This window comes from Polypterus senegalus, chromosome 11 (genome assembly GCF_016835505.1).
Source record: "Polypterus senegalus isolate Bchr_013 chromosome 11, ASM1683550v1, whole genome shotgun sequence".
NCBI lineage: Eukaryota > Metazoa > Chordata > Cladistia > Polypteriformes > Polypteridae > Polypterus > Polypterus senegalus.
This window is the reverse complement of record NC_053164.1, coordinates 162,415,639-162,442,216: the sequence shown is the minus strand read 5'-3', so window position 1 is coordinate 162,442,216 and position 26,578 is coordinate 162,415,639. Positions and strand designations below refer to the sequence as shown.

Here is a 26,578-nt window from a genome sequence, read left to right as displayed (position 1 = left end):
GGAAACTTCGATGCATGTACACCGAGTGGCTCACGTGAACTGACGCAGTGCACAGATAAAAAGCAACAGTTCCAAAGAGCGCTGAACAACCGAATTACACAATTGAAAAGGCAGCAAAAAATATGAAGCGTCTGATACTTACAAGCATATTCATAAATCCAGCTACTGCGGAAACAAAGCACACATTGGAAAAAGTCAATGTCCCGCTAAAGGAAGACAGTGTAAAAAAAACCCGTGCATGCAGTGTGTCAGGTCTTAGATAAAAAAGAAGACGAGCTGTTTATTGATGCAGTAAGAAACGAATCGATGAATGAAACCTGTCATCTTTACAACGATTGACAAACACGGAATGTAACTTGAACACAACACATCCTACAAATACGAACCTGATTGAAAGAAATAATGATAATCAAATCCTTGATGACAGCAACACTCAGTAACACTCACAAAACAAATACTGTATATTGACAGTCATGTTACGTTATTTTTAAAATGTTCCCTTTTCTTTTCTAGCTTTTTAACACACTACTTCTCGCTATGATACGCGGGTATATATATATGTATATATATATCCCGATCTACATACTCGAATAATGGATACTTTATTCGCCATCAATGATTGTTTTGGTAAAGCCATACTCAGTGTATTCATTAGATGAGCGGTAAAAAGTAAGAGCGAGGGAGGATGACTCATTGAGGCATGCAGGCTGTAGTCTTGCGTCAACTCTATCTGAATTGCGCGATCACATTTGAAAAATATATCTTTTCAAGTTCTATTTAGTCCATATGTGTCAAACTCAAGGGCCACGGGCCCGCGAGATCATTTTATATACTGTATTATTGTTATTAATGGCCCGGGTATATGAAGCGCTGGTAACACAATAAACTACAGATCCCATAATGCAGCGCTTCAGCTGCCTTGCCGAACACTTACCGTGTTAATCAAGTCTACCTTATGATGCTGCAAGTTATTGCGAAGCTAGAGTTATTAGCACTGAGTTTGCAGGCGCTTTGGTGACTTCGAAGAACAAAAAAAGTCCGTCTACATGCGGCTCAAACCTCGTGCATGTTTGGTAGCACATATCTGTGTGAGAAGCTCTTCTCAGTGATAAAGACTAACAAAACAGCACACAGGAGTCGCCTCACTGATGAGCACCTGCAATCCATCCTGAGAATCTCCACAACACAGAACCTCACACCAAACAGAAACGAACTTGTGGCCAAAAAGATGCCAGGCGTCCAGCTCTAAAATGACATATGAGCAAAGACAACTGAATGATTTGATTTGTTATTGCACGTAAGAGCGGAGTCAACCGTTTTAACAAACAGCGTATTGCACTGATCTGAAATAGCTGTGTGTGTATATATGTAGATATGTATGTATATGTATATATATGTTTATATATGTGTGTGTATGTATGTATATATATATATATATGTATTTGTGTGTATATATGTGTGTGTATATATGTAGATATATATATGTATGTATATATTTGTATATGTATAGATATGTATATATATATGTTTATGTGTGTGTGTATATATATATATATATATATATATATATATATATGACAACAACACTCATCACTCACAACAGTGACAAAACAATTACATTGACAATCAGGTTACGTTATTTTCAAAATGTTTCCTTTTCTTTTCATTGCTTCTTTAACACACTACTTCTCCGCCATGCGAAGTGCGGGGTATTTTGCTATTTTTTATATAAAATTACATAAGAGTAAAGAAATTTGAATGTTTGTTCTTTTAACGTTTACTTTATTTCTAACTTGTATAATTTAGACAGGATATATTTTTATGGAGAGCAAAATATTATAAGTTGTTTAAGGTTTGAGTTGATTTATTCAGGAATAATATTCCTGTCTGTTTTACCATTCCTACCAAAGATATTTCTGTGGACTAAATAAAAATTCCTTCTATTTAAAATTTAAATAGAACTTGAACAAATACGATAGTTCATAATATCCACGCAGACTTACACGTAAGAGCGGAAGTTATCCGTTTTAACAAGCAGCGTATTACACTGATACGAAATAGCTGTGTGTGTATATATGTAGATATGTATGTATATGTATATATATGTTTATATATATGTATGTGTATGTATATATATATGTATTTGTGTGTATATATGTGTGTGTATGTATGTATGTGTGTATATATGTAGATATATATATATGTGTATATGTATAGATATGTATATATATGTTTATGTGTGTGTGTGTAAATATATATATATATATATATATATATATATATATGACAACAACACTCATCACTCACTCACAACAGTGACAAAACAATTACATTGACAATTATGTTACGTTATTTTCAAAATGTTTCCTTTTCTTTTTCATTGCTTCTTTAACACACTACTTCTCCCCTGCGAAGCGCGGGTATTTTGCTAGTCATATACATATACATCATGTCTCAGGTAAGCAATATTTACTATATGGAATGCAACTAGCACTAGGACCTTCAAAACCTAGCATGTAGTATATATTTGTAGCTTCTGAACAAATGCTTAATATAATATACATAATGCTACTTAATATGGATGTGTATGGGGTGTTCAAAATGTTTTGAGACTGAACTTGGATAGTTTACTCTACAGTGGTGATTTTAAGCCAAGGATTAGCTCTTGTGTAATATAATATGTGGATTGCAAGTTTCTAGCATTTGTTTTAGAAGATGGATGCCAAAAACTATAAAACAAGAATTTTTCTATCATTTATTTTTTATATAAATTTGTATGAGGGGACTTATGTTCTATATAAAATTGTTGTATGTAGGGCAGTACGGGGGCAGAATAGGTATGGTTTTTACTGCTTGATGTATCCAGTATTTTGGTTGGTATTCCTACGATTGTTCATTGTTCAGTGGAGTTTGCACATTATCCCTGCATATATTTTATTTCAAGTTCTACAGTTTTTCTTCCAAATCCCCAAAAAGATTCCAAACTAGCCCAGTGTGAATGGGTCCTGTGATGGACTAGTGGTCTGTCCATGTCTGGCTCCTCCCCTTCTGCCCTGTACTTCCGGGATAGGATCTAGCCACCCAATGACCCTCAAATGAATTAGATGAATAATAATATACAGTTCATCCAGAAAGTATTCACAGCACATCACTTTTCCACATTTTGTTATGTTACAGCCTTATTCCAAAATAGATTAAATTCATTTTTTTCTTCAGAATTCTACACACAACACCCCATAAAGACAATGTGAAAAAAGTTTACTTGAGATTGCATCAGTAATATCCATCCATTGTTTGCTCTTCGTGTCATATGGAGTTCAACTAGTGAGTGCTCGGTTGAATCATTTGATCACTTTTTGTCCGTGCATCACCAGCTGCTAGTATCTCTTCCTGTGCCTTCATAGCCTGGTTATACTAGACATTGTATTTTTGCTTCAAGTGGTGAACCAAGTTCATTGTGTTTCCACTTTTAGTGGTAACAATTTTCTTGCATATTTTGCAAAGTATTGTGCTTTGTTAGAGGTCTGACGTCTTGTAGCCAAATCACTTCCATATTATTGAAGTTGCTCCCTTTGTAGGTACTAAATCTTCATCAGAGGCTCACACATTGCTCTCTGTCTCAGACATGTTTGGGCTTGTGGCATTGTTGTGTGCGATAGGGAACGTATATCTTTGATATCATGAGATGACAATTTTTTATCATGTAGAACTGTATAGCACAGCCCTAATTCCAATCCACCTGGCTTGGTATCATCTGCAAACTTAACCAGCTTGTTACTTGCAGTATATTTCAGTCCAAATTATTTATATATATATTAAAAATAGCAGCGGCCCTAGAACTGACCCTTGTGGAACACCACTCTTAACATCAGCCAATTCTGACCCAACCTCCCATTTGGTACCTTATCAAATGCTTTTTAAGAGTCAAGACTGATGTTCCCACTCATTCTAAAGGACATATCTTGAACTTGATTTGCTGTTCTGGAGTTACCCCACTTGATTGTACTGCAGATGAACTGCCCATAAATGATCATTTTCTTATTTCATTCAATGCTAAATTTACACTTTCCAATACTAAGTTTTCCCATCTCATTTCTTTCCGTAATATAAGAATATTAACTTAGACTCTCTTTCCTCTAGTATTGATTCCCTAATGGACATTCATAATTTATCCACTCCTGAAGAACTGGTCTCACATTATAACACTGAACCTAATGGTATTCTTAACTCTCTCGCTCCATTAAAAACTAGATCTGTTTCTTTTTCCTTCTCTGCTCCCTGGTTCACGCCTGAACTTTGCTTTTGAAAGCCAAAGGCTGGCAACATGAACAGTTGTGTAAAAAAACTGGACTCTTTGTTCACAAAGAGATGTATAAAACCATATACTTTATTACAAGGACTATATTGCCCAAACTAAATCTATTATACTTACATTATTTCTTCCAATGAAGGCAACACCAAGTCAATGTTTTCACTACTTAATAATATCACAAAAAACCCAGATTCTTTACCTTCTCACCTTTACTCAACTAATATTTGCAATTCCCTTATGTCCTTTTTTAATGAAAAAACCCAGAAGAAACACCACTCTCTTCGTACGGATTCCTCCAGTACTTCATTTGAATTTCACCTACCAACTCACTCATTTTCCTCTTTTCAGCTTCCTACTTTCTCAGAAATCTCAGATCTTGTCTGTAAATCTAAGCCATCCACCTGTCAACTGGACCCCTCCCTACATTTCTGGTAAAAGCCTGCCTCCCCTCCCTGGTCCCTCTTACAGTGCATCTGGAAAGTATTCATAACGCATCACTTTTGCCACATTTTATTATGTCACAGCCTTATTCCTAAATGGATTAAATTCATTTTTTCCTCAGAATTCTACACACAACACCCCATAAAGACAACATGCAAAACGTTTACTTGAGATTTTTGCAAATTTATTAAAAATAAAAAAATTGAGAAAGCACATGTACATAAGTATTCACAGCCTTTGCCATGAAGCTCAAAATTGAGCTCAGGTGCATCCCGTTTCCCCTGATCATCCTTGAGATGTTTGTGCAGCTTAATTGGAGTCCATCTGTGGTAAATAAAGTTGATTGGCCAAGAACCGATGGTCACTCTGTCAGAGCTCCACATGTCCTCTGTGGAAAGAGGAGAACCTTCCAGAAGGACAACCATCTCTACAGCAATCCACCAATCAGGTCTGTATGGTAGACATTCACATCTCTGTGAATGTCCTTGAGTGGCCCAGCCAGAGCCCAGACTTGAATCCGATTGTACATCTCTGGAGAGATCTTAAAATGGCTGTGCACCGATGCTTCCCATCCAACCTGATGGAGCTTGACAGGTGCTACAAAGAGGAATGGGCCAAACAGGCCAAGGATGGGTGTGCTAAGCTTGTGGCATCATATTCAAAAAAACTTGAGGCTGTAATTGCTGCCAAAGGTGCATCGACGAAGTATTGAGCAAAGGCTGTGAATACTTATATACATGTGATTTCTCATTTTTTTTATTTTTAATAAATTTGTAAAAACCTCAAGTAAACTTTTTTAATTTAATCCATTTTGGAATAACATAAAATGTGGAAAGAGTGATGCGCTGTGAATACTTTCTGGATGCACTGTATGTTATATTTGCATATTTATATAGGTCATTGTAATGCTCCTACTGTAATTACAATTAAACAATGAAGTAAGTAAATATATGTGCCATCATTCTTTGGACTGACAGAGCGCTATACCTAAAATATGTCTAGTAAAATAGAGAAGAGAGAGTTTGTCTGGTAGTTTGCTTGTGACTGGAGCATAGTGAAGGAACAACAACAATTAGGTCTGCTGCCAATGTGGATGAAGACAGTATTGCCTTTTGGATTTATAGTTACCAATGGGGTCATTGTGAATTATCAGCAAAGGCCTGCATTCCACTTGTAATAGTTCAGGTTAGCATTGCTAAACCATATTTTCTTCTGTCGCCTGAGCACCTATTGTAGTTGCTGTTGTTACCACATATCATTTTTCAGTCACAGTTAGATAAGCTGGCTGAAGGTTAAAGGTATAAGTCATCGCATTACAAGGACTCTTTTTCACAGACTTGCATGATATTCTGTATGCATTGTTTCTTGGTTTACTGTTGTTTGCTATTATTGTCTTCATTTGCTACACTATTGTGTATTTTGATTATCTTTATATATTTTTTTTGTGTATTTTTAGAGAAGCAGGGATGGGTTAACCGATATTGCTCTGGACAGTGAGTTTGTTAAACATTTTTTATTATATAAATTTGGTTGAAAATTCTGGAACTGAAGTGTAATGTCATTCCATTCCTTAATTGAAGAACAGCAGTTAATATAATTGTGCCTCAAATATAACCTTTCATTAAAGTACATGCACACTTTCTAGTCTCTCTATTATAAAAAAAAATCCTAGGAGAGAGAGACGGGAGACGAGACGTGATCTTCACGTTAAGATCACGGAAGACACTTAAAAGACCCACGAGACGAAAAAGATTGGCCACGGAGCTTCTCGCAGGGACCTTAAACATGAGACTTTGTGCCAAGAGATTGACCTAGGACCATCTCGCGATGATGTAGAACATGAGATTCTTGCAAGACACACCCTACTTACAACCAATATCAAATAAAACCATGGGCAGCAAAACAATCAGTCGTGTGAAGAATTTGAGTACACACAGATCCAGGGTCTCAGCGCATATTAAGTGTATAAGGACAATACGTTATAAATGAAACGTCAATGACTAAGCGAAGAAGAAAGCAGCGCAGAGAAAAGAGACTCAAAAGCACTGGAGAGAAAAAAGAGCAAAAAAAGAAAAAGAATAATCTAGGTGCAAATTCAGAAAATAAGGAAAGTAATTATCAGCCCGGAACAAGTGGAATTGGAAAAAAAAGCATGTCCAATCGGGCTCAGAATTAAAAAACAGACAGTAAAAGACAAAGTAGAGTTTCATAAAGACGTTCACAAACATTGGCGCTATACACATGCAGAGCAGGTTAGAGATTATGAAAGAAGTGGAATTCGAAAGGATCAAAAAAAAAAACGTTGGCGTGATACACATGTGGAGAAAGTTAAAGAATATGAAAGTAGGAAAATTAGAAAGTATTAAAAAAAAGAAAGTAAAGATCGCAGTAGAACAAACAAATGGAAATTATTACTCGAAAAAGGGAAAATAATCACCACGGACCTGGGGCCTCATGTATAAACGGTGCGTACGCACAGAAATGTTGCGTAAGAACTTTTCCACATTCAAATCGCGATGTATAAAACCTACACTTGGCGTAAAGCCACGCACTTTTCCACGGTACCTCATGCCTTGTCGTACGCAAGTTCTCCGCTCGGTTTTGCAAACTGGCGGCACCCAGCGTCAAAGCAGTGCTACTGTTCTTGTGTGATTACTCATTATTTTCATGACGCGGCTTTATAAATACACAGAAACTAACTGCATATTGTTTATTAGTGTAATGCATCTGATTGTAATTAACTCGTAACAATATAATGGTCCAGGGAATAGCCATAGTATTCCAAATACCATAACTGCTCTCACTTCTCCTTCTTCTTCTTCTTTCAGCTCCTCCCGTTAGGAGTTGCCACAGCGGATCATCTTTTTCCATATTACTCTCACTGCACGACTCGGAGTATTTATATCACTGTATCTGAGTGTGAATCACAGCAGCAGCTGATCGGAAAGAGAATTATCGATATACAGCTTTAAGGACACGCTGTCTCAGCCACTGCAAAACGTTTCAAAGCCATTCCTGTACGGACCTCGCGGTTCAGAAACAGTTTAATCCCAAGAACTTTAAATGCACTCAATCAATTGCTCCTTGTAGAACGGTTTGTACTTATAAGTACAATCACCTCACTGTAAACTTGCACTACAGTTATAATATCGCACAACCTGAGCCACTTTATAAAGCGCATATTTACATATGATGACGATATCATTTTTAAGGTGAAATGCAGCAAAATATGTTTGTTAAATTATACACATAAAACTTTAACTTCATTTAAATAATCTATATTCTTCACTGGGAGTGTGAAGGATAGAATAATTAAACATGTACTACGAAGATATTTCAATGTTCCTTAAACGTTTTGAAGAATCGGTAGCTAAGCTTACAGATGGCTTAGCGTCTATTACAGAGCTGATTGTATGGCGATCGGTTGCTTGGGGAAAGAAAAGCACTGACTGCAGTGACGGCTACGCCAATATATATTGAATATAAAACAGAAAGAGAAAATAACAACACAGCTAAAAACGCATGCGACACATTTCGACAAAAGGTAAATGCTTGTCATGAGCACGAGGCTCATGAAACACATGTTTAATAACGTGCTATAACTCCTATCATCATGAAAATGACATCACGTATACATCTCAGTATTTTAGTTATTCAGAGAGCTGTAATATCACAAATGTAATGGACTCTGTGTCCAGTTGGAGGAAGAGAGCCAGTTTAAGAAGCAAGTAGTGATTCACACACACAGAGCACATACGAGTAGAAGATCAAATACAAAACAAAGCATTTAACGTGCTACTTTAATTACGATGTAATTTTGAGAAACTGGTTAATTAAACGAGTTTAAGATGAAGTTTATAATGTTCTACTAAATGACAAAATAAACTACGTGATTAAAGTGGAAAATTCGAGATTAAAGTTGACATTTTGTGCTTTTTCCCCACCGTGTGCCTTTTTTCTCTGTACCCTAATAAGCTTTCATATGACACTCAGACAGTGGGCTTACAACTCTTCTTTTCACGGCAACTTTGATATGTGACTTCTTTTTTATTTCCGGCACTGTGCGATTTTGTGAATGTGAGCTTTCAAGTTTCTTCAACACGCTATGTCACTCGATCAACTTCATTTTGTTGATTATACCACGGTTTATTTGAACAAATAGTATGTTTTTCCTTTGCCTCCACTTGGTATTCGCTGAAATTCTTATATTTTCCCCGTGCTTTTCCCATTGTCTTTTCACAGAAGGCTGCGCTTAAGGGCGATTTATATTGATTTGCATATTCAAATAGGCGTAATTCTGGGAGGATTTGGGGCGTTACAAAATGCGCGTGCACGAGCGTTAGTTTTCACGCTGATCGGGATTTATCTAACAGAAGAACGTGGAAGTTGGAGTACGCACAGATTCCTGCATCTGGATTTTTCTGTGCGTAAGCACATTTCGGCTTTTGTGCTTACGCCATGTTATAGTGCGAGTTCTACGCACGGCATTATACATGAGGCCTCAGGTGTCATTAAAAAAAAAGCAGGACAAAGCAAGGTCAGAAATAAAAGACAGAGTAGAAAACAAAGTAAAATGTCATAAAGAGGTTAAAAAACAAGGGGGCCAAGCACATGCACAGCAGGTTAGAGATAATGAAAACTGGAATTCAAAAGACTCAAAATGTAGGCACAAAACACATGCAGAGCAAGATACAGAATATAAAAGTAGAAAAAAAACAACAGTGTCAAAAAAAGAAAGTAAACATCGGATTAGCGCAAACAAAGAGTAATTATTACTCGGAGAAATAACAAAAAGGCAAACAGAGATCGAATATATGGACATAGGTGACATGTCAGAAGTATGTAAATATTGTAAGGCTTTGAAGTTTAAGTCAGAGAATTTCAAAAACGTGGTTTAACTCACATGCATTTATTGGTTACTTTGCAAAAAAAATTATTAACTGGTGATGATGTAGATCGTTTTGTCTGTGCTAAAATTCCAAACAGAGAAACTTAACCTGAATTATGGTACAAAGTCATTAAACACATGTTTCACTGACCTCATTTAAAAGATTCAGCATATTGGGACTCGAAAGATTCCAAATATTGTTTTTACAGAAGTTCTGAAATAAAAGTGAAACTAATGAAAAAGCAACAATTCAAAGAAAAATAATCTTAAAAGCTGGAAACTGGAAAACCAAACACGGGGGTTGGCGAGCGAAATGAGCAGGGGGCGAAGCACCCAAGTACATTTAAATTATAGACTTTAGTTTAATAAAAAAACACAAGTTCAATTTCCCAATCAAACTCTACTACAGACACTACTCACTCTTAGTCAGTCTGTTTGAAATATAATATGTCTTAACTCACTTAACTTAGACTCTCATTCAGTCTTTCCAAAACGTTTTCATGCCAACACCCTACTTGTAAGTGAAATCATTAGGCATGTCCTTAACTGGAAAGTATGTTTTGGAAATGTACACTGCTCTTACCGTATAAGAATGATATTTTCACTTATTGCTCTTGGGATTGGGATATTACAGAATCAACTGGTGTCATGATAAATGACTTTAAGTCGGTGTTCATCTTACTCTTATGAGTTGCTGCAGTTGCTGGATCTCATTGCCTTGAGGATGTCCAATTACATGAGTAGGAACAGTATTGGACAAGATTACATGACACCTTCAAACTTTACAGTAAAGATTTAAATGGCTTTTTGTGCCACTAAAGTATTGTGAGCTCACCTTATTTTGAGATCCAATTACCATGCTGCTTGACAGCATCTGTAACTTTACAAATATTTTTCGGGCATGGCAAGTTCAGAAGCTGTTTCAGCTCATCTTTAGCCTTTTTCTATTCTGTCATGGACTGACAAGCCTCTCCTCTGTTTTCATAGTCTAAAACACCTTCTCTTCCTTGTGGCTCCATTGTAGGCATTGTACTTCCACCTGAATGCTCATTAGCTATCAACTCTTGTACAAACAAGAACCTGCCACTATAATTTGATCACAGCGAGTTATCCAGTGCAATAACTATCTCTGGAAATATCCCATTACACAAATGGTAGTGCTGGTAGCACAAAGACTGGTAAACCAACACTGTCCAACGCTTTCTAAGATTATGTAAATGAAGGCTACAACCAAAAATTACTAGAAAATGTAGGCAGTGTGATGGGTTTTAATGAACAATTTGTTGTAACAAATTAAACAAAATTGCTGGAATGCTGTCTCATCTTGCTGTACTCAGATGAAACCCTGCCTATTATAAAAATAGGGGAAAAAGAAATGCTAATTTAAAATTAGAAAAAAAAAAAAATCATTTACTTTTAGATTTTGGCCATTCTTTATAGGTACTGAATCACAGCCAACCCATTTCAATATTTACATTCATCCTTGCTCTCTAGATTTGCAGCTGTGTATGGCCTATTGATCTCTAAGTATAAATTTTAATGAGACCCTGAAGTCAACAAAATTATTTACAAAAAAAACACAAAAAAGAAAATCATTAAAAAAAATATGAGACAAAGCCCTTGACCCTCCTATCACTCTTTCTAGACAGTGATTTGCCACAGCTCTCCTCTCAGATGTTGAATCATTTTGAAATTGTTGGGATGCAGCTTCAAGGCCAAGCTTTAGAATCATTGCCTATGTGCGAGATACCCTTCTATCACTTAATGGGATTGACAGCAATGAAAGGTCTTGTGTCAGTCATCCTGATTCTGATGTTTACAAGGGCAACTTGGTCTGAGTTTTTATTTAATCTTTTTTTTCAGTTGAATAACTGTTTTCACTGAATACAGTTTCAATGTGATAATACATATTTACTAAACTAAAATGCAATAACTCAAATTTATTAAACCAAATATCTACATGCATGAACATAAAAAATATTTTAAAAACAAAGTAAAAATTGGATAACAATTATTAATATAAACAAATCATGACATTATTCACACCTATTAAAAATTAAAACTGAGATAAACCTAACTTCTGGGTGTCCACTGTTACTTAACTAAAGAATACTGACTGCCAAGGTGAACATGCCACCCGCCCCCTACAGGGCATTCTACAATATCATAAGTATATTATGCCAAGTACAAGAAGATGCAGAGTGAATGCCTTTAAATCACAAAGCTCCTAGTATCCCTTTCCATGGGCAAGAATAGTAGCTTGTAAATGCAGCAGTGTCTCTGAACACCAGGGCAGGGTATAGAGAAGAGAAACAGAATACTTGGATATGAGGGTCAGTAACAGTTCATAGAGATTACCTGCCATTTGCCCCTTATTTTGGAGAAAATCAACAGCTCTAATCAGGGTATGTAACACAAAATTAATGGATATTCTGTCTGGATTTCTAAACTGAGACCAAAAAGCATCTCTTACACAAGGAGGGAGTTCATTCCACAGCTTCCCCATCTTGTAGCTACAAGACTGACACACACAAAATACAGTATTTCTATTTATCCTGGTAACCTTTAGAAGACCAGCATTTTAAGATTATAATATTTTCTGGTAAGTAAAAATGGTTAAGCCATTTCAAACAATATAGAGTATGTTAAATCATCCATACACTCAGTTGGAAGCAAGTGTAATGACTTAAGAACAGCAAGAATATGCTACAATTCCTGTTTCTACCAATGATACTTGCAACAGCATTTTGTATTAATTGAAAGCTACTAAACAAACAGAACAATCTAAACAGCTAGTGAATAAAGCATTTCAGAAGTAAATTTTAGTAGAAACACTCAAACTGTCTTCTCTGTATCCTGCATACTAAGAAAACACCTTAATTGTCCTATATTTTTAGCTAGGAAAAGCAACATATGAATAGTGCAGTTGTTATGATAGCTGGTATTTTATAAAATGTCCCAGGGTTTAGCACATTTTTTTCATGGAGACTTGATCATTTCTTCTATAGTTTTCATTAGGGCTGAACGATTTGGGAAAAATATCTAATTGTGATTTCTCTGACAGATATTGTGATTGCGATTTTACTGTATTTGAGATATAATTTTATTATTATGGTAATCGCCACAGCTGGAGGAAGAAAAAACACCAAAATCAAAAAAAAAAAACTTTGAGCGGTACTCTGGCAACTGCTGCTTGAAAAACAGAGCCATGAAAATCCCACGCAGCTGCACCCAAAAAAGGAGAAGCAACACCACCACGTCTTCTTTTCAGCCTACAACTGGCAACTAGATGTGCAGTTTTAAAGCACAATCTTATCTCACACAGCACTTTTTAAATAAAGCACTTGTTGAGGTATTTTTTCTGTGGTAGTAAAGAACTGGGCTTTGTGCTTTCATGGTGAAGTAATATCTGTGTTTATAACGGAAATGTAAATAACATTTTTTTTTAAGCAAAGAGAAAAGTACTGCGTGTAAGTGTTGTTTTCCCATTACATTTATATTAAAGTATTTATATAAACTGGTTATCCCACCCTTAACATGTGATGGAGATGGCAACAGGTTATGGGCCCAGGAGAGAATCAGGAAGCAGATGGAGCAGGCTTTGTTTTGACAGAGATGAGAAGAATTATGAACTATGAGAGATTAAATTCTTGGGAAATCTGCAGTTGATGAATCTCAAAGAAACAGCCTTGTCTGGGCCACTGGACAATGCAGATGAGGACGAGGGCAAAATTAAGAATAAGGAAGCTTACTCTGAGTTAAATGAATAAAGTTTATCTTTGATTATGAGAGATGCAGCTGATGATGGTAGAAAAGCACTTAAAATACTGAGAGACTATCACGTGGGTAAAAGAAATCCCCAGATAATTAGTTTATATACAGAACTAATAAATCAGAGAGTGAAGGACTATATCATATGTGCAGAAAATGTCCATTACAGACAGCACTGAGAAATACTAGAGAAATGTTAAGTGATGGACTGCTGATTGCAATGATTCTGAAAGGCAAGGTCGGCACCCTGCCCGGGATTGGTTCCTGCCTTGTGCCCTGTGTTGGCTGGGATTGGCTCCAGCAGACCCCCGTGACCCTGTGTTCGGATTCAGCGGGAAAATGGATGGATGGATGGGTCAAACAGTGCATGATCAAAATACTAACGACCAAAGCCAAAATTAGTATTAAAACTTAAAGCTAATTAGAAAGGGATTTCTCAAAATACACTGTTCACAATAAAGTTTGTTGCGTTTTATTTCATTATCCAACAGTCTGGGTACCAGAAGCTGTGTGCTGCCATTTCCACAACAGAAAATCACGATAGCTTCAAGCGTAACAACGATGCACTGTCAAGTGGATGGGAACAGCCACAATAAAATAAATAAAACAAATAAATAATGCAACTATACCCACAAAAATTAAAACAAAAAGACAGTGTGTGTGAAAAAACAATAAGGAAAATGGCATACACATTATTTTAATGTAACAATTTTAAACTAAAATGCTACATTTACAAATTAAACAAAAAAACTGAATTCACATGTTTCAAAAATAAATTCACAACAGCTATAATTGGTAAGCTTTTTTAATAGCTCTAATTATATTTTTTTCAGTTTTCCTAACTCTTTTGTATGCACAGTTTAGCAATTACATTAAGCTGGTACTGACCTCTTTATATTGGATGATAATCCAGTTTAGAGAAATATTCAAAACTTTCTTAACATTGTTTACAAACTTAAAAATTCCAAGGGAAAGGAAAACTATGGAAAATAAAAAATAAATAAGAATAACTTAACTGATAAACCAAATTTTAAATAGGATGCCAGGACTGCTAAGCATGGCAGCTTAACATAGTTAGAATTTATATCTATCAAACATTCAATCAGTTTTGTGCTGTGTTCCTTTTAAATGAACCGCCTATTAACAACTGTCACAGATGAGACAGGTTAGCCAGAATCCCAATCAGAATAGACAGCTCCTTACCTAACTGGGTAGCCATGATAGAAGGATGTGGATGGATGAGACTCCTAGTTGGATTGGTTGTTGGTACCTTTTCCAGCTGGAAGGCTGTAATAACAGAATGACAGAGGAAGACTGCCTCCCATGGCCATGTATTATTCATCCTGTATACTGGGTGGTAGCATCCCTCTAGTAGAACTTCCATTTCTAAACCCGCAGGGCATATTGAGAACGGTAGTCCTGATGGGCAGCCCTTACAGGACACTTGGGTGCCACCAGGGAGATCTGCATGGAAGGGCTTTCCCTCCTTTGGTGGACTTCCACCTGACCCATAAGCACTTCTGTGATGCAGTGCTGTGGCAATGGAAGGATCCAGGAAGTGTAGAAAAGAATTGTGTCAATTTGTTTACTAAAACCTTGAAGAAAAAGCCCATTTAGGTATTCAGTGTAAATAAAAAACCCAGCCACAGGGGATGCACAAACCAGTGTGTTTCTTTGTGCCAGTCCTAAGCCCTAAATAATGGGGAGGGTTACGTCAGGAAGGGCAACCGGTGTAAAACTTTGCCAAATCAATATGCGGACAACAATACAAATTTCCATACCGGATCGGTCGAGCCCCAGGTTAACAACGACCGCCACCAGTACTGATAGCCGAGCCGACAGGGTGCTGGCAGAAATTGGGCTACTGTTGGCCGAAGAAGACGGAGAAGAAGAGGGCAGGAGGAGAGGAGCAAGGTAAAGAGAGTGGAACTGAGGGTAGGAACTTTGAAAGTTGGCAGTATGACTGGTAAGGGAAGAGAGTTAGCAGATATGATGGAGAGAAGGAAGGTTGATATATTGTGCATGCAAGAGACTAAATGAAAAGGGAATAAGACCAGGCGGATCAGAGGTGGATTCAATTTGTTCTATCATGGTGTGGATGAGAGGAGAAATGGAGTAGGGGTATTCTGAAGGAACAGTATGTCAAGAGTGTTTTGGAGGAGAAAAGAGAGTCAGACAGAGTAATGATTATGGAGCTGGAAATTAGAGGTGTGATGATGAATGTGGTTAGTGCATATGCCCCGCAAGTTGGGTGTGTGATGAAGTATAAAGATGATTTTTGGAGTGAGTTGGATGAAGTGATGAACAGTGTGCCCAAGGGACAGAAAGTGGTGATTGAAGTGGATTTCAATGAACATGGTGAAGGGAGAAGAGGAGACTAGGAGGTGATGGGTAGGTATGGTGTCAAGGAGAGGAATGAAGAAGGTCAGATGATAGTGGATTTTGCCAAAAGGACAGACATGGCTGTGGGGAATATGTATTTTAAGAAGAGGGAGGAACATAAGATTACATATAAGAGTGGAGGAAGATGCACACAGGTAGATTACATTCTATGCAGAAGAGTCAATCTGAAGGAGATTGATAACTGCAAAGTGGTGGCAGGGGAAAGTGTAGTTCAGCAACATAGGATAGTGGTCTGTAGAGTGACATTGGAGATCAAGAAGAGGAAGAGAGTGAGGACAGAGCCAAGGATCGAATGGTGGAAGTTGAAAAAAGAAGACTGCAAGGTTGAGTTTAGGGAGAAGGTGACACAGGCAGTGGGTGGTAGTAAAGAGTTACCAGACAGTTGGGAAACTACAGCAGATGTAGTAAGGGTGACAGCAAGAAGGGTACTTGGCATGACATCTGGACAGAGGAAGAAGGAAAAGGAAACCTGGTTGTGGAATGGGGAAGTACAGGAGAGTATACAGAGGAAGAGGATGGCAAAGAATAAGTGGGATAGTCAGAGGACCGTAGAAAGTAGACAAGAGTACAAGGGGTTAAGATGCAAGGTGAAGAGAGAGGTGGCGAAGGCTAAAGAAAAGGTGTATAATGAGTTGTATGAAATGTTGGACACTAAGGAGGGAGAAATGGTTAAGGATAAAGATGGAAACGTAGTCACAAGCGAGGAGAGTGTGGTGAGCAGATGGAAAGAGTACTTTCAGAGGCTGATGAATCAAGAGAACAAGAGAGAGAAGAGACTGGATGATGTGGAGATAGTGAATCAGGAAGTGCAACAGATTAGCAAGGAGGAAGTGAGGACAGCTGTAAAGAGGATGAAGAATGGAAAAACCGTTGGTCCAGATGACATACATGTGGAAGCATGGAGTTGTTTAGGAGAGGTGGCAATGGAGTTTTTAACCAGATTGTTTAATGGAATCTTAGAAAGTGAGAGGATGTCTGAGGAGTGGAGAAGAAGTGTACTGGTACCAATATTTAAGAATAATCGGGATGTGCAGGACTGTAGTAACTATAGGGGGATAAAACTGATGAGCCACAGCATGAAGTTATGGGAAAGAGTAGTGGAAGCTAGGTTAAGAAGTGAGTTGATGATTAGTGAGCAGCAGTTTGGTTTCATGCCAAGAAAGAAGAGCACCACAGATGTGATGTTTGCTCTGAGGATGTAGATGGATTAGTATAGAGAAGGCCAGAAGGAGGTGCATTGTGTTTTAGTAGACTTCGAGAAAGCACATGACAGAGTGCCTCGAGAGGAGCTGTGGTATTATATGAAGAAGTCAGGAGTGGCAGAGAAGTATGTAAGAGCTGTACAGGATATGTACGAGGGAAGTGTGACAGTGGTGAGGTCTGCGGTAGGAGTGATGGATGCATTCAATATGGAGGTGGGATTACATCAGGGATCAATCTGAGCCCTTATTTGCAATGGTGATGGGCAAGTTGACAGTCAAGATTAGACAGGAGTCCCCATGGACTATAATGTTTGCTGATGACATTGTGATCTGTATCAATAGTAGGGAGCAGGTTGAGGAGACCCTGGAGAAGTGGAGATATGCTCTAGAGAAGAGAGGATTGAAGGTCAGTAGGAACAAGACAGAATACATGTGTGTAAATGAGAGGGAGGTCAGTGGAATGGTGAGGATGCAAGGAGTAGAGTTGGTGAAAGTGGATGAGTTTAATACTTGGGATCAACAGTACAGAGTAATGGGGATTGTGGAAGAGAGGTGAAAAAGAGAATGCAGACAGGGTGGAATGGTTGGAGAAGAGTGTTGGGAGTAATTTGTGACAGATGGGTATCAGCAAGAGTGAAAGGGAAGATCTACAGGATAGTAGTGAGACCAGCTATGTTATATGGATTGGAGACGGTGGCACTGACCAGAAAGCAGGAGACAGCACTGGAGGTAGCAGAGTTAAAGATGCTAAGATTTACAATTGGGTGTGATGAGGATTAGAAACGAGTACATTAAAGGTTTAGCTCAGGTTGGAGAGTTGGGAGACAAAGTCAGAGAGGCGAGATTGAGTTGGTTTGGACATGTGCAGAGAAGAGATGCTGAATATATTGGGAGAAGGATGCTAAGGATAGAGCTGCCAGGGAAGAGGAAAAGAGGAAGGCCTAAGCAAAGGTTTATGGATGTGGTGAGAGAGAACATGCAGGTGATGGGTGTAACAGAACAAGATGCAGAGGACAAAAAGATATAGAAGATGATCCGCTGTGGCAACCCCTAATGGGAGCAGCCGAAAGAAAAAGGATGTAAATAAAACCTTTTTTCTTTGAACGAATGACTGTGGTGCTGTAGTTCTGTCTGGAGTTTGGAGCTCATTGATGCCCGCTAGAGGTCACACACCTTGTGTTAGAATTTCTCTAACTGCATGTAAATTAAATTTGATCATATCCATTTGTGCATGCTCATGCACCCAGCTCTTTAATATGGAAGGCCAGAGAAAGGTTTTTAAGCCCATCAGTCCATCCTGTTATTTACAGAACCCACTTGACTAGTGTCAGAATCCGATGGGAAGCAGTACCTGTCTTGTTAAGTGGGAACAAGCCAGGAACTTACACCTTTGGAAGTCTTTTTCAGAGACGTATTACTATTTCTTGATCCGGCACAATGGCTGCCATGAAGAAGTGTATGCTTCACTCCTTGTGCCTGAAATGAATTGCTGGCACAATGGAATACAAAAGTAACTCATGATTTGTGTCCGTTAATTAAAATAGGTTTAGTATTTAACAATCCTGTAAATATGTTTTATATACTGTGGGCTACAATGAAATGAAGAAGAAACTGGGGCAAAAAAACAGAATAAAAAGTTCACACCCAATAAGTGATATAGCAGGCTGTAAAACTGGATGTAATTTACAGCAATTTCTCTTATACAAAAATGATAGAAATTTAAAACCAAATCCAGAAGCACATATGTACAATTACCTTGTGAATTGGAATAGTGCATGAATGATAATTGAATGGAGAGGTAGCTGGTCTACGGCTAATAAAACAAGCAATACATTAACTTTGGGCTTGTGCACATGACTACATAACAGCAGATATCTTTGGATCAAAAACATTTCTGCAAACATAAAAAATCTGACAAACAAGAGGACCATTTAGTCCATCAAGCTTGTTTGCCTGAATAGGTGACATTGACAACGAGCATTTTTGCCTCTATATGGTTCTTAATTGGGTGCATTATTATGCAAACTTGTTGAAATGATTTTGACATTTTCTTTATTTAGGATCTGCCAAAGACATGATGATTACAATTGTAAAGGTCAACTGTAACAAAATGTATGGTCTCATAATTAACAATTTACTAAACATATTACAGCTCATGTTAAACAGTACAATTAGTTGGCTTGTTCACACTATATTGTGTTAGACAGCTTTAGTAAATTGTGCTTTAATGAAATTCATTTGTAGTTGGAAATATCTCAGTGATTAATTTACAAAGTTTCAGATTAAATCAGCTTTTAGCTACATTTTAATGTATAATTTACAGTACACATGATACATGGGCAAAGATACAGAAGACACAGCCTAGCAGACATACTTTATAAATCCATGATGTTTATTTGCTGGTACGGTACAATGATCTCATCCATCCATTCATCCGTCCTCTTCTGCTTATCCGAGGTCAGGTCGTGGGGGCAGCAACTTGAGCAGAGATGCCCAGACTTCCCTCTCCCCGGCCACTTCTTCTAGCTCTTCCAGGGGAATCCCGAGGCATTCCCCGGCCAGCTGGGAGAGATAGTCCCTCCAGCGTGTCCTGGGTCTTCCCCGGGACCTCCTCCCGGTTGGACGTTCCTAGAACACCTTGCCAGGGAGGCGTCCAAAAGGCATCCTGCTCAGATGCCCGAGCCACCTCATCTGATTCCTCTCAATGCGGAGGAGCAGCAGCTCTACTTTGAGCCCCTCCCGGATGACTGTGCTTCTCACCCGATCTTTAAGGGAAAGCCCAGACACCCTGTGGAGGAAACTCATTTCAGATTCTTGTATTCGCAATCTCGTTCTTTCAGTCACTACCCATAGCTCATGACCATAGGTGAGGGTAGGAACGTAGATCGACTGGTAAATTGAGAGCTTTGCCTTATGGCTCAGCTCCTTTTTCACCACGACATACCGATACAGAGCCTGCATCACTGCAGACGCCGCACCGATCCGTCTGTCGATCTCACACTCCATTCTTCCCTCACTCGTGAACAAGACCCCGAGATACGTGAACTCCTCCACTTGGGGCAGGATCTCACTCCCAACCCTGAGAGGGCACTTCACCCTTTTCCGGCTGAGGACAAAGGTCTCGGATTTGGAGGTGCTGATTCCCATCACAGCCGCTTCACACTCAGCTACGAACCAATTCAGAGAGAGCTGAAGATCACGGCCTGATGAAGCAAACAGGACAACATCATCTGCAAAAAGCAGTGACCCAATCCTGAGTCCACCAAACCGGACCCCCTCAACACTCTGGCTGCACCTAGAAATTCTGTCCATGAAAGTTATGAACAGAATCGGTGACAAAGGGCAGCCCTGGTTGAGACCAACTCTCACTGGACACGGGTTCGACTTACTGCCAGCAATGCAGACCAAGCTTTGACACCAGTTGTACAGGGACTGAACAGCCCTTATCAGGGGGATCTGGTACCCCATACTCTCAGAGCACCCCTAACAGGATTCCCCGAGGGACACGGTCGAACGCCTTTTCCAAGTCCACAAACCACATGTAGACTGGTTGGGCAAACTCCCATGCACCCTCCAGAACCCTGCTAAGGGTGTAGACCTGGTCCACTGTTCCGCAACCAGGACGAAAACCACACTGTTCCTCCTGAATCCGAGGTTCGACTGATGGACCCTCCTCTCCAGAACCCCTGAATAGACTTTTCCAGGGAAGCTGAGGAGTGTGATCCCTCTGTAGTTGGAACACACCCTCTGGTCCCCCTTCTTAAAGAGGGGGACCACCACCCCGGTCTGCCAATCCAGAGGCACTGTCCCTGATGTTCATGCGATGTTGCAGAGACGTGTTAACCAAGACTGTCCTACAACATCCAGAGCCTTGAGGAACTCCGGGCGTATCTCATACACCCCCAGGGCCCTGCCACCAAGGAGTTTTTTAACCACCTCGGTGACCTCAGTCCCAGAGATGGGGGAGCCTACCTCCGAGTCCCCAGGCTCTGCTTCCTCATTGGAAGTCATGTTAGTGGGATTGAGGAAGTGTTCGAAGTACTCCCCCCACCGACCCACAGAAGCAATGATCTCATTCTTCCAGTAATTAAAATGGCACATTATGTCTTAAGTATTAGGTTCTCCTCCTTGCTAAAAATATGGGCAAGATGATGATGCAATAGTTGTGCTGAAACTTCACACATTGAGAGTCCAAGGTTCAAATACCAGACAGAGCCCTGCCTGTGTGGAGTCTGCAAGTTCTCCGAATGCCTGTTTAGGTTATTATTTAGGCATCTGTTTATTTTCTCCTTCTTGCAAAGCCATGCAGATTTTACTAGTTGGCAGCTCCAAACTGAATCGCCATATAGTTGTGCACCTTGCACCTACCCAATGTATCTGTGTCACCTACCATCTTTCTATGACTCTGAGCTTGATTAGAAGGTTATAAAATACATAGTTGGAAAGATAAGCTGTTATAGTTTTATGTATTTTTAACAAGGCTATGTTAGTTTCTTTTTTCAATTCGTTTTATTTTGATAATATTTTCACATGTCAATTAATTTACTATTTAGTTTTATTAACCTTTGACTATTTTGCTTTTTAGTATTGTTGCCTTATATTCATTAATTTTTATTTTGAGAGTCATTTCAGTTTGGTTTTCATTTAAGATTGAAAAATAGCCATTCAATAAAAATTACAAAATGCCTGCCATGTATAAAAAACACAAGGCACTGTCAGCCCCTTTGTGTTCCATCTATTTATATAGAGTTATCTTTAAAACATTTTACAAAACATGCCCCACTTGCATTGCAGCAAGAGTTCATCAGCAGCTTTTTTTTTTACATTGGCATAATAAGAAATTCTAAATTTTGGATCAAGTACTATACAGTGCCAAATAAAGGCACACTGCTAGACATTCCTGAATTGTACATGCACAATCTTTTGATTTTTGTGTTTAATTGGCCAGACAGAACATTCTATATATACAAAGTTAAACTTTGTTGAATAATGTAACCTATTATTTTGCAATCTTAAGTAAGTTTGCATTTTTGAGGCACTATTCTCAGCTTCTTTATAGACATTCTTGTTATCTAGGAGCCACAGTGGACTCAGTATTATCAAAATCCAGACTGTGTACAGAAGCTATTAAGAAGCATAAGATGATGTTGGGTTATATAGAGCAATATGTAGAGTACAAGTCCAAGGGGGTTACTCTTAAGATATCTTAGAGGTCTCAACTGAAGTACTGTGTACAGATTTCAAGGCTACTAAAAAGACATAAAAGCACTAAAAAAGGCCAGAAATTGGTATGAGCTGTGAGGAAAGATTAAAGTTTGTTTGTTTTTTTTTAAATTATGAAATTAATAAGTACAGTGGATCCAGGCTGTTATTTGATAATAAGTTGTTCAACAAGAACATGAGAATACAGATGGAAACTTGTTATGAGAAAATTTTGCAAAATTGTTAGAAGCTGTTTTTCACACAGAGAACCACAGATCCATGGAATAAATTACCAAGTAATATGATAGTAGGACTTTGGGGACTTTGAAAATACAACTTGATGTTATTTTGGAGAAATTAGATGGATAGGATTTGTTAGCTTTGCTGGACTGAATGGCCTGTTCTTGTCATTTTTATAATATTATAATATTCTAATTTTTATTATTGACAATAAACTTTTATTTATTTTTTTAATTTACCATTGCCTGATCTCTTACAGACTAATGCTTTCCATCACAAAGGACAGTAGTTCATCCATCCATCCATTAATTTTTATAACCCACTTATCCAGTGAAGGTGGAGCCTATCCCACAAAACATAGGGCACAAGGCACGAACAATCCATAGGCAGTCCACCAGTCCATCACAGTGTAAATGCACATACACGCATTAGGGCCATTTTTAACAATGTCAACCAAATTAACCTGCATGTCACTGGGCTATGAGAGGAAACCGCAGCACCTGGATGAAACTCATGTGGACATGGGGAGAACATACCAACACCATACAGGGTGAGCTTAGGACATGTTGTAAGACAGCAGTGCTACCATACTCACACACAGTACTAAAAGACATTTTTTATTTATTGAAATAGGAAAATACTCTTTCACTAAAACTATTGCCATATAGCATTTCATATAATGCCACACAGATCAAGATACTACAACTAATCAGCTGTAAGTAACCCAACCATGCAAAAGTGAATACATTTCAAGGTATGCCATTTGCATGTACAGTTAGTTATATACACATTTATTGTAGACAAAGATTTGGATCCTAGACACAACATATGCCAGCTATAAATATCAATTCTAGAGTCAATAATTTCTTCACATATTCTTAATTGAATAAAAAGTAAAAAAAAAAGCAAAACAGCAATGTAATAATAATTATAATAATAGTAATACGTTTTATTTATAGAGCACCGTTCACAAACCCAAGGTCATTTTACATACAGAGTAAAAAAAAAAATTCCTGTCAAAGTGCCATGACTGTTCTAAAGGCTCAGAAACTAATTTGTAAAGTAACTAACCTTGTTGAAGTACCACCCTACCCACAGGACATCTACCTCCACCATTGATCTTACAAACCTACAAGCAGTACAAGCCGTCATGTTTTCTAGTTCTTTGTGTTTCTTGCTATTTGCTGCCCTCTTCTGGGTCACAATATGCTCTTTAAAATATCTATTATCTTATTATTTGAACAGTTAACTCATTGTAATTTCAAACAACATTATTTGGAATCCTAAGAGTACTGCTATACTGCAATAACATTATGGTTTTTCATTTGAAGCAGTCACGATATCTCCTTTAATAAATCTTTACCAAATTTTTTGACAGTATGAAGATGATTTGTTTTCTAATATCTCATGTTGTTCAAAGAAACTGTTCTGTGTACGTTTTTATCAGTAAAGATTATAGTTCCAAGTAGCAGACTGCTCAGTCAGGTATGGCATCACATATGCAGTCACTGCTGTTTATACAAGCTAGGCAGTCAGGGACCATTGGATTCTGTGTGCACTGTACATCTGTTCAAACCTGTGGAATTCACTTTATGCCAAACTGGAAAGACCAGGCCAATATACGACCAGCTCTTCCTTGGGAATTTCCAAATACCGTTGTTGTCTATTATAACATATATAATTCCTCCAACATGTCTTGGTTCTACCCAAAGGTGTTTTCACAGTGCAGCATACCTGCTAAACTCATTGTGGGAGGGAGCTCGGGGTCATCTTGACTATATGTCCAAGCTACCTGAACTGGTATATCTTAATTATGGAGAAGCAGCGGTTTTATTTCAAAATCATTCTGTGCTGCCAAGTTCCTAGCCTGATCACATGATGTGATGCTGACTTCTGTAGATTAAGTCTTGCTTGTTTGGTCAGCACACTGACTTTATGACCAAACATAAAATGAGGATGTCGACTGACCAGTAAATTAAAAATTACATCTGAATTTCATCTGAAAACGGTTGTTGCTTCACTGATTGTTCAATCATGAATAAGACCCCGAAATTCTTTAACATCAACTGATTATCCTTTATCTGCAGGGAGTAAGCAGCTCTTTTCTAGAAAAGGTCAAAATTGGTGGAGCACATTCTCATCCCAAATACATCATTATTAGTTGCAACCCACTCCAATGAACACCAGAAATCACAATCTTGTAAAGTAAAGAGTAAAATATCATGCATAAACAGCAGAGATGCAACGCTTCATAATGCTGAAATTTCAATAATGCCTTATTATTGCGCCCATCCTCAGAGGAGTCCCACACCTCTACTAAACACCATACAGAGACCAAACGGCATACAGCAGGGGATCCCAAAACATCATATTTTGTACTAATTTCAACAAGATCCCACTGGTTGATGGATATTATTCTCTGTGAAGTTCAGAAAGAACATGTAGATCAGACTGACAAACTTCCAAGTTCCTTCAAATATTTGTATAAAGACTAAGAATTGCACTTTTAGTTGTTGCATTGATTTTTACAGACTTGAGGTTTAATTACCTGATTGGGTCTCCATTACAATATACCAGGATAGGTTTTACCAGAGAGGATGTGAGAGAGGATAAGAACTGTGATGCCTATATAAGTGAACAGCACTTTCTTAGCCCCATTTCAAAAAATAGGGCCCAGCACACCTTTCTGCCAGTTTTGACTCACTTTTCACAAGTTCCTTGCAAAAGGAAAGGCACCTAAAGAGTGCTGTTGTTTGTAGCAACATATATATTGTGTAGACAGCTACTCTGGTCAGTCATATTGCTGCTACCATAAACAGCTCTTTGCAAGGTAGCAGGAAGGAAGGATACTAAAAAGAAGCCATTAATGCATGTAGAAAATATATAAACAGGCAAGTGTTTTCCAGATTCTACAACATAAAATCAAGATCCCAAAATAAAATGTTTCTTTATTCATTTCAAGTAAAGCACCTTGTTTTGGGTGGAGGCTTTGGAATAGGAAAAACAAGAGTCCAGAAGCAACAATAGGTTTTAATTAAACAGTCAAAATAAACTCTACATATCAAAAAGTTAAAAAGCATGGCTTACCTTTGTACAAAATAGAACGTGGTTCTGTGCTTTCCAAGTAGCTAATATTCACACGAGTAAACAGATTGTACTTTTCTGGGTATTTAATCTCAAAGATGACTCCTGTTTCAGGGGAAGGCTTATAGTCATATATAGAAACCCAGTTCACAGGAAGGGGTTCTAAGAGAAAAAAACATAATGATTAGTGGCAGAATAAATGCTCAAATATCTTAACCACCAACCCCAAGTGGGTCTATTATTCTAAACTACTTTCATTAGACATTTGGCCATTCAATACTATACTTTTCATGGTTTACACCACCACACAAATGAAGTAGAAGATGAGGAATGTCACTTCAAACTCCCACCAGAAGCAGAAAAAAAGAACAACAGTAGGAAATGCGTTGGACAGATGGCAGAGATTAAACTGCTTCTAAAAGAAAGCCAATGAAAGAAAAGTATGAATTAGCCTGTCTATAAACCTACCATTGAATTTGGTGGTTGTGATGCTTTTGATCCTTGATTCTTCAATTGGGATAATAAAATAACTACAAGAATTCATGAATAGTGCCCTCTGACCTTCATTTTGCCATGTACTCCTCTTAAAACTGAGGCTTAATCACATGTAAACTACAGCTTTGATTAACTTGAATAGTCTCAATCTGCTGTAAACTGTACTTTGAAGAAGGACTTCTAATTTATTACAAATATACTGCTATACCTTATTTAGAATACCAAAAGACAAATTAAAATGCATAAAGTATATCCTGTGAAATGTAGTTCTTCTCCAAGCTTCCAGTTTGAGAGGGACAAACAAACATGCATCTGGCTCTATAATCACTTTAAGCTTTATCTGGACCAACAGCTATAGACTATCTAACATGAGACAATAAACTAATAAAACATCTTACTCAGTCTTTCTTTATATTTCCACTATTCAGCTTAATTCAGATATTGCAGATATGGTGTAAATCCATGGACATCTTTTTTTTTTTTTGGTTTATCAGACAGACATTTGGAAAAGTAGAAGAATTTTGGCAACAACAGGCCATT

General features: G+C 38.0%; 1 protein-coding gene across 3 annotated transcripts in view; it reads right to left on the bottom strand.

The window, feature by feature from the left end:
• ptpro (protein tyrosine phosphatase receptor type O) overlaps positions 1-26,578 on the bottom strand; it is a 257,646-nt gene that overhangs the window by 155,285 nt on the left and 75,783 nt on the right. For all 3 annotated transcript variants that reach the window (XM_039769992.1, XM_039769991.1, XM_039769993.1), the window contains exon 3: positions 25,547-25,705. In XM_039769992.1, the coding sequence (XP_039625926.1) occupies positions 25,547-25,705 (159 nt within the window). The remainder of the gene's footprint in view (positions 1-25,546; positions 25,706-26,578) is intronic.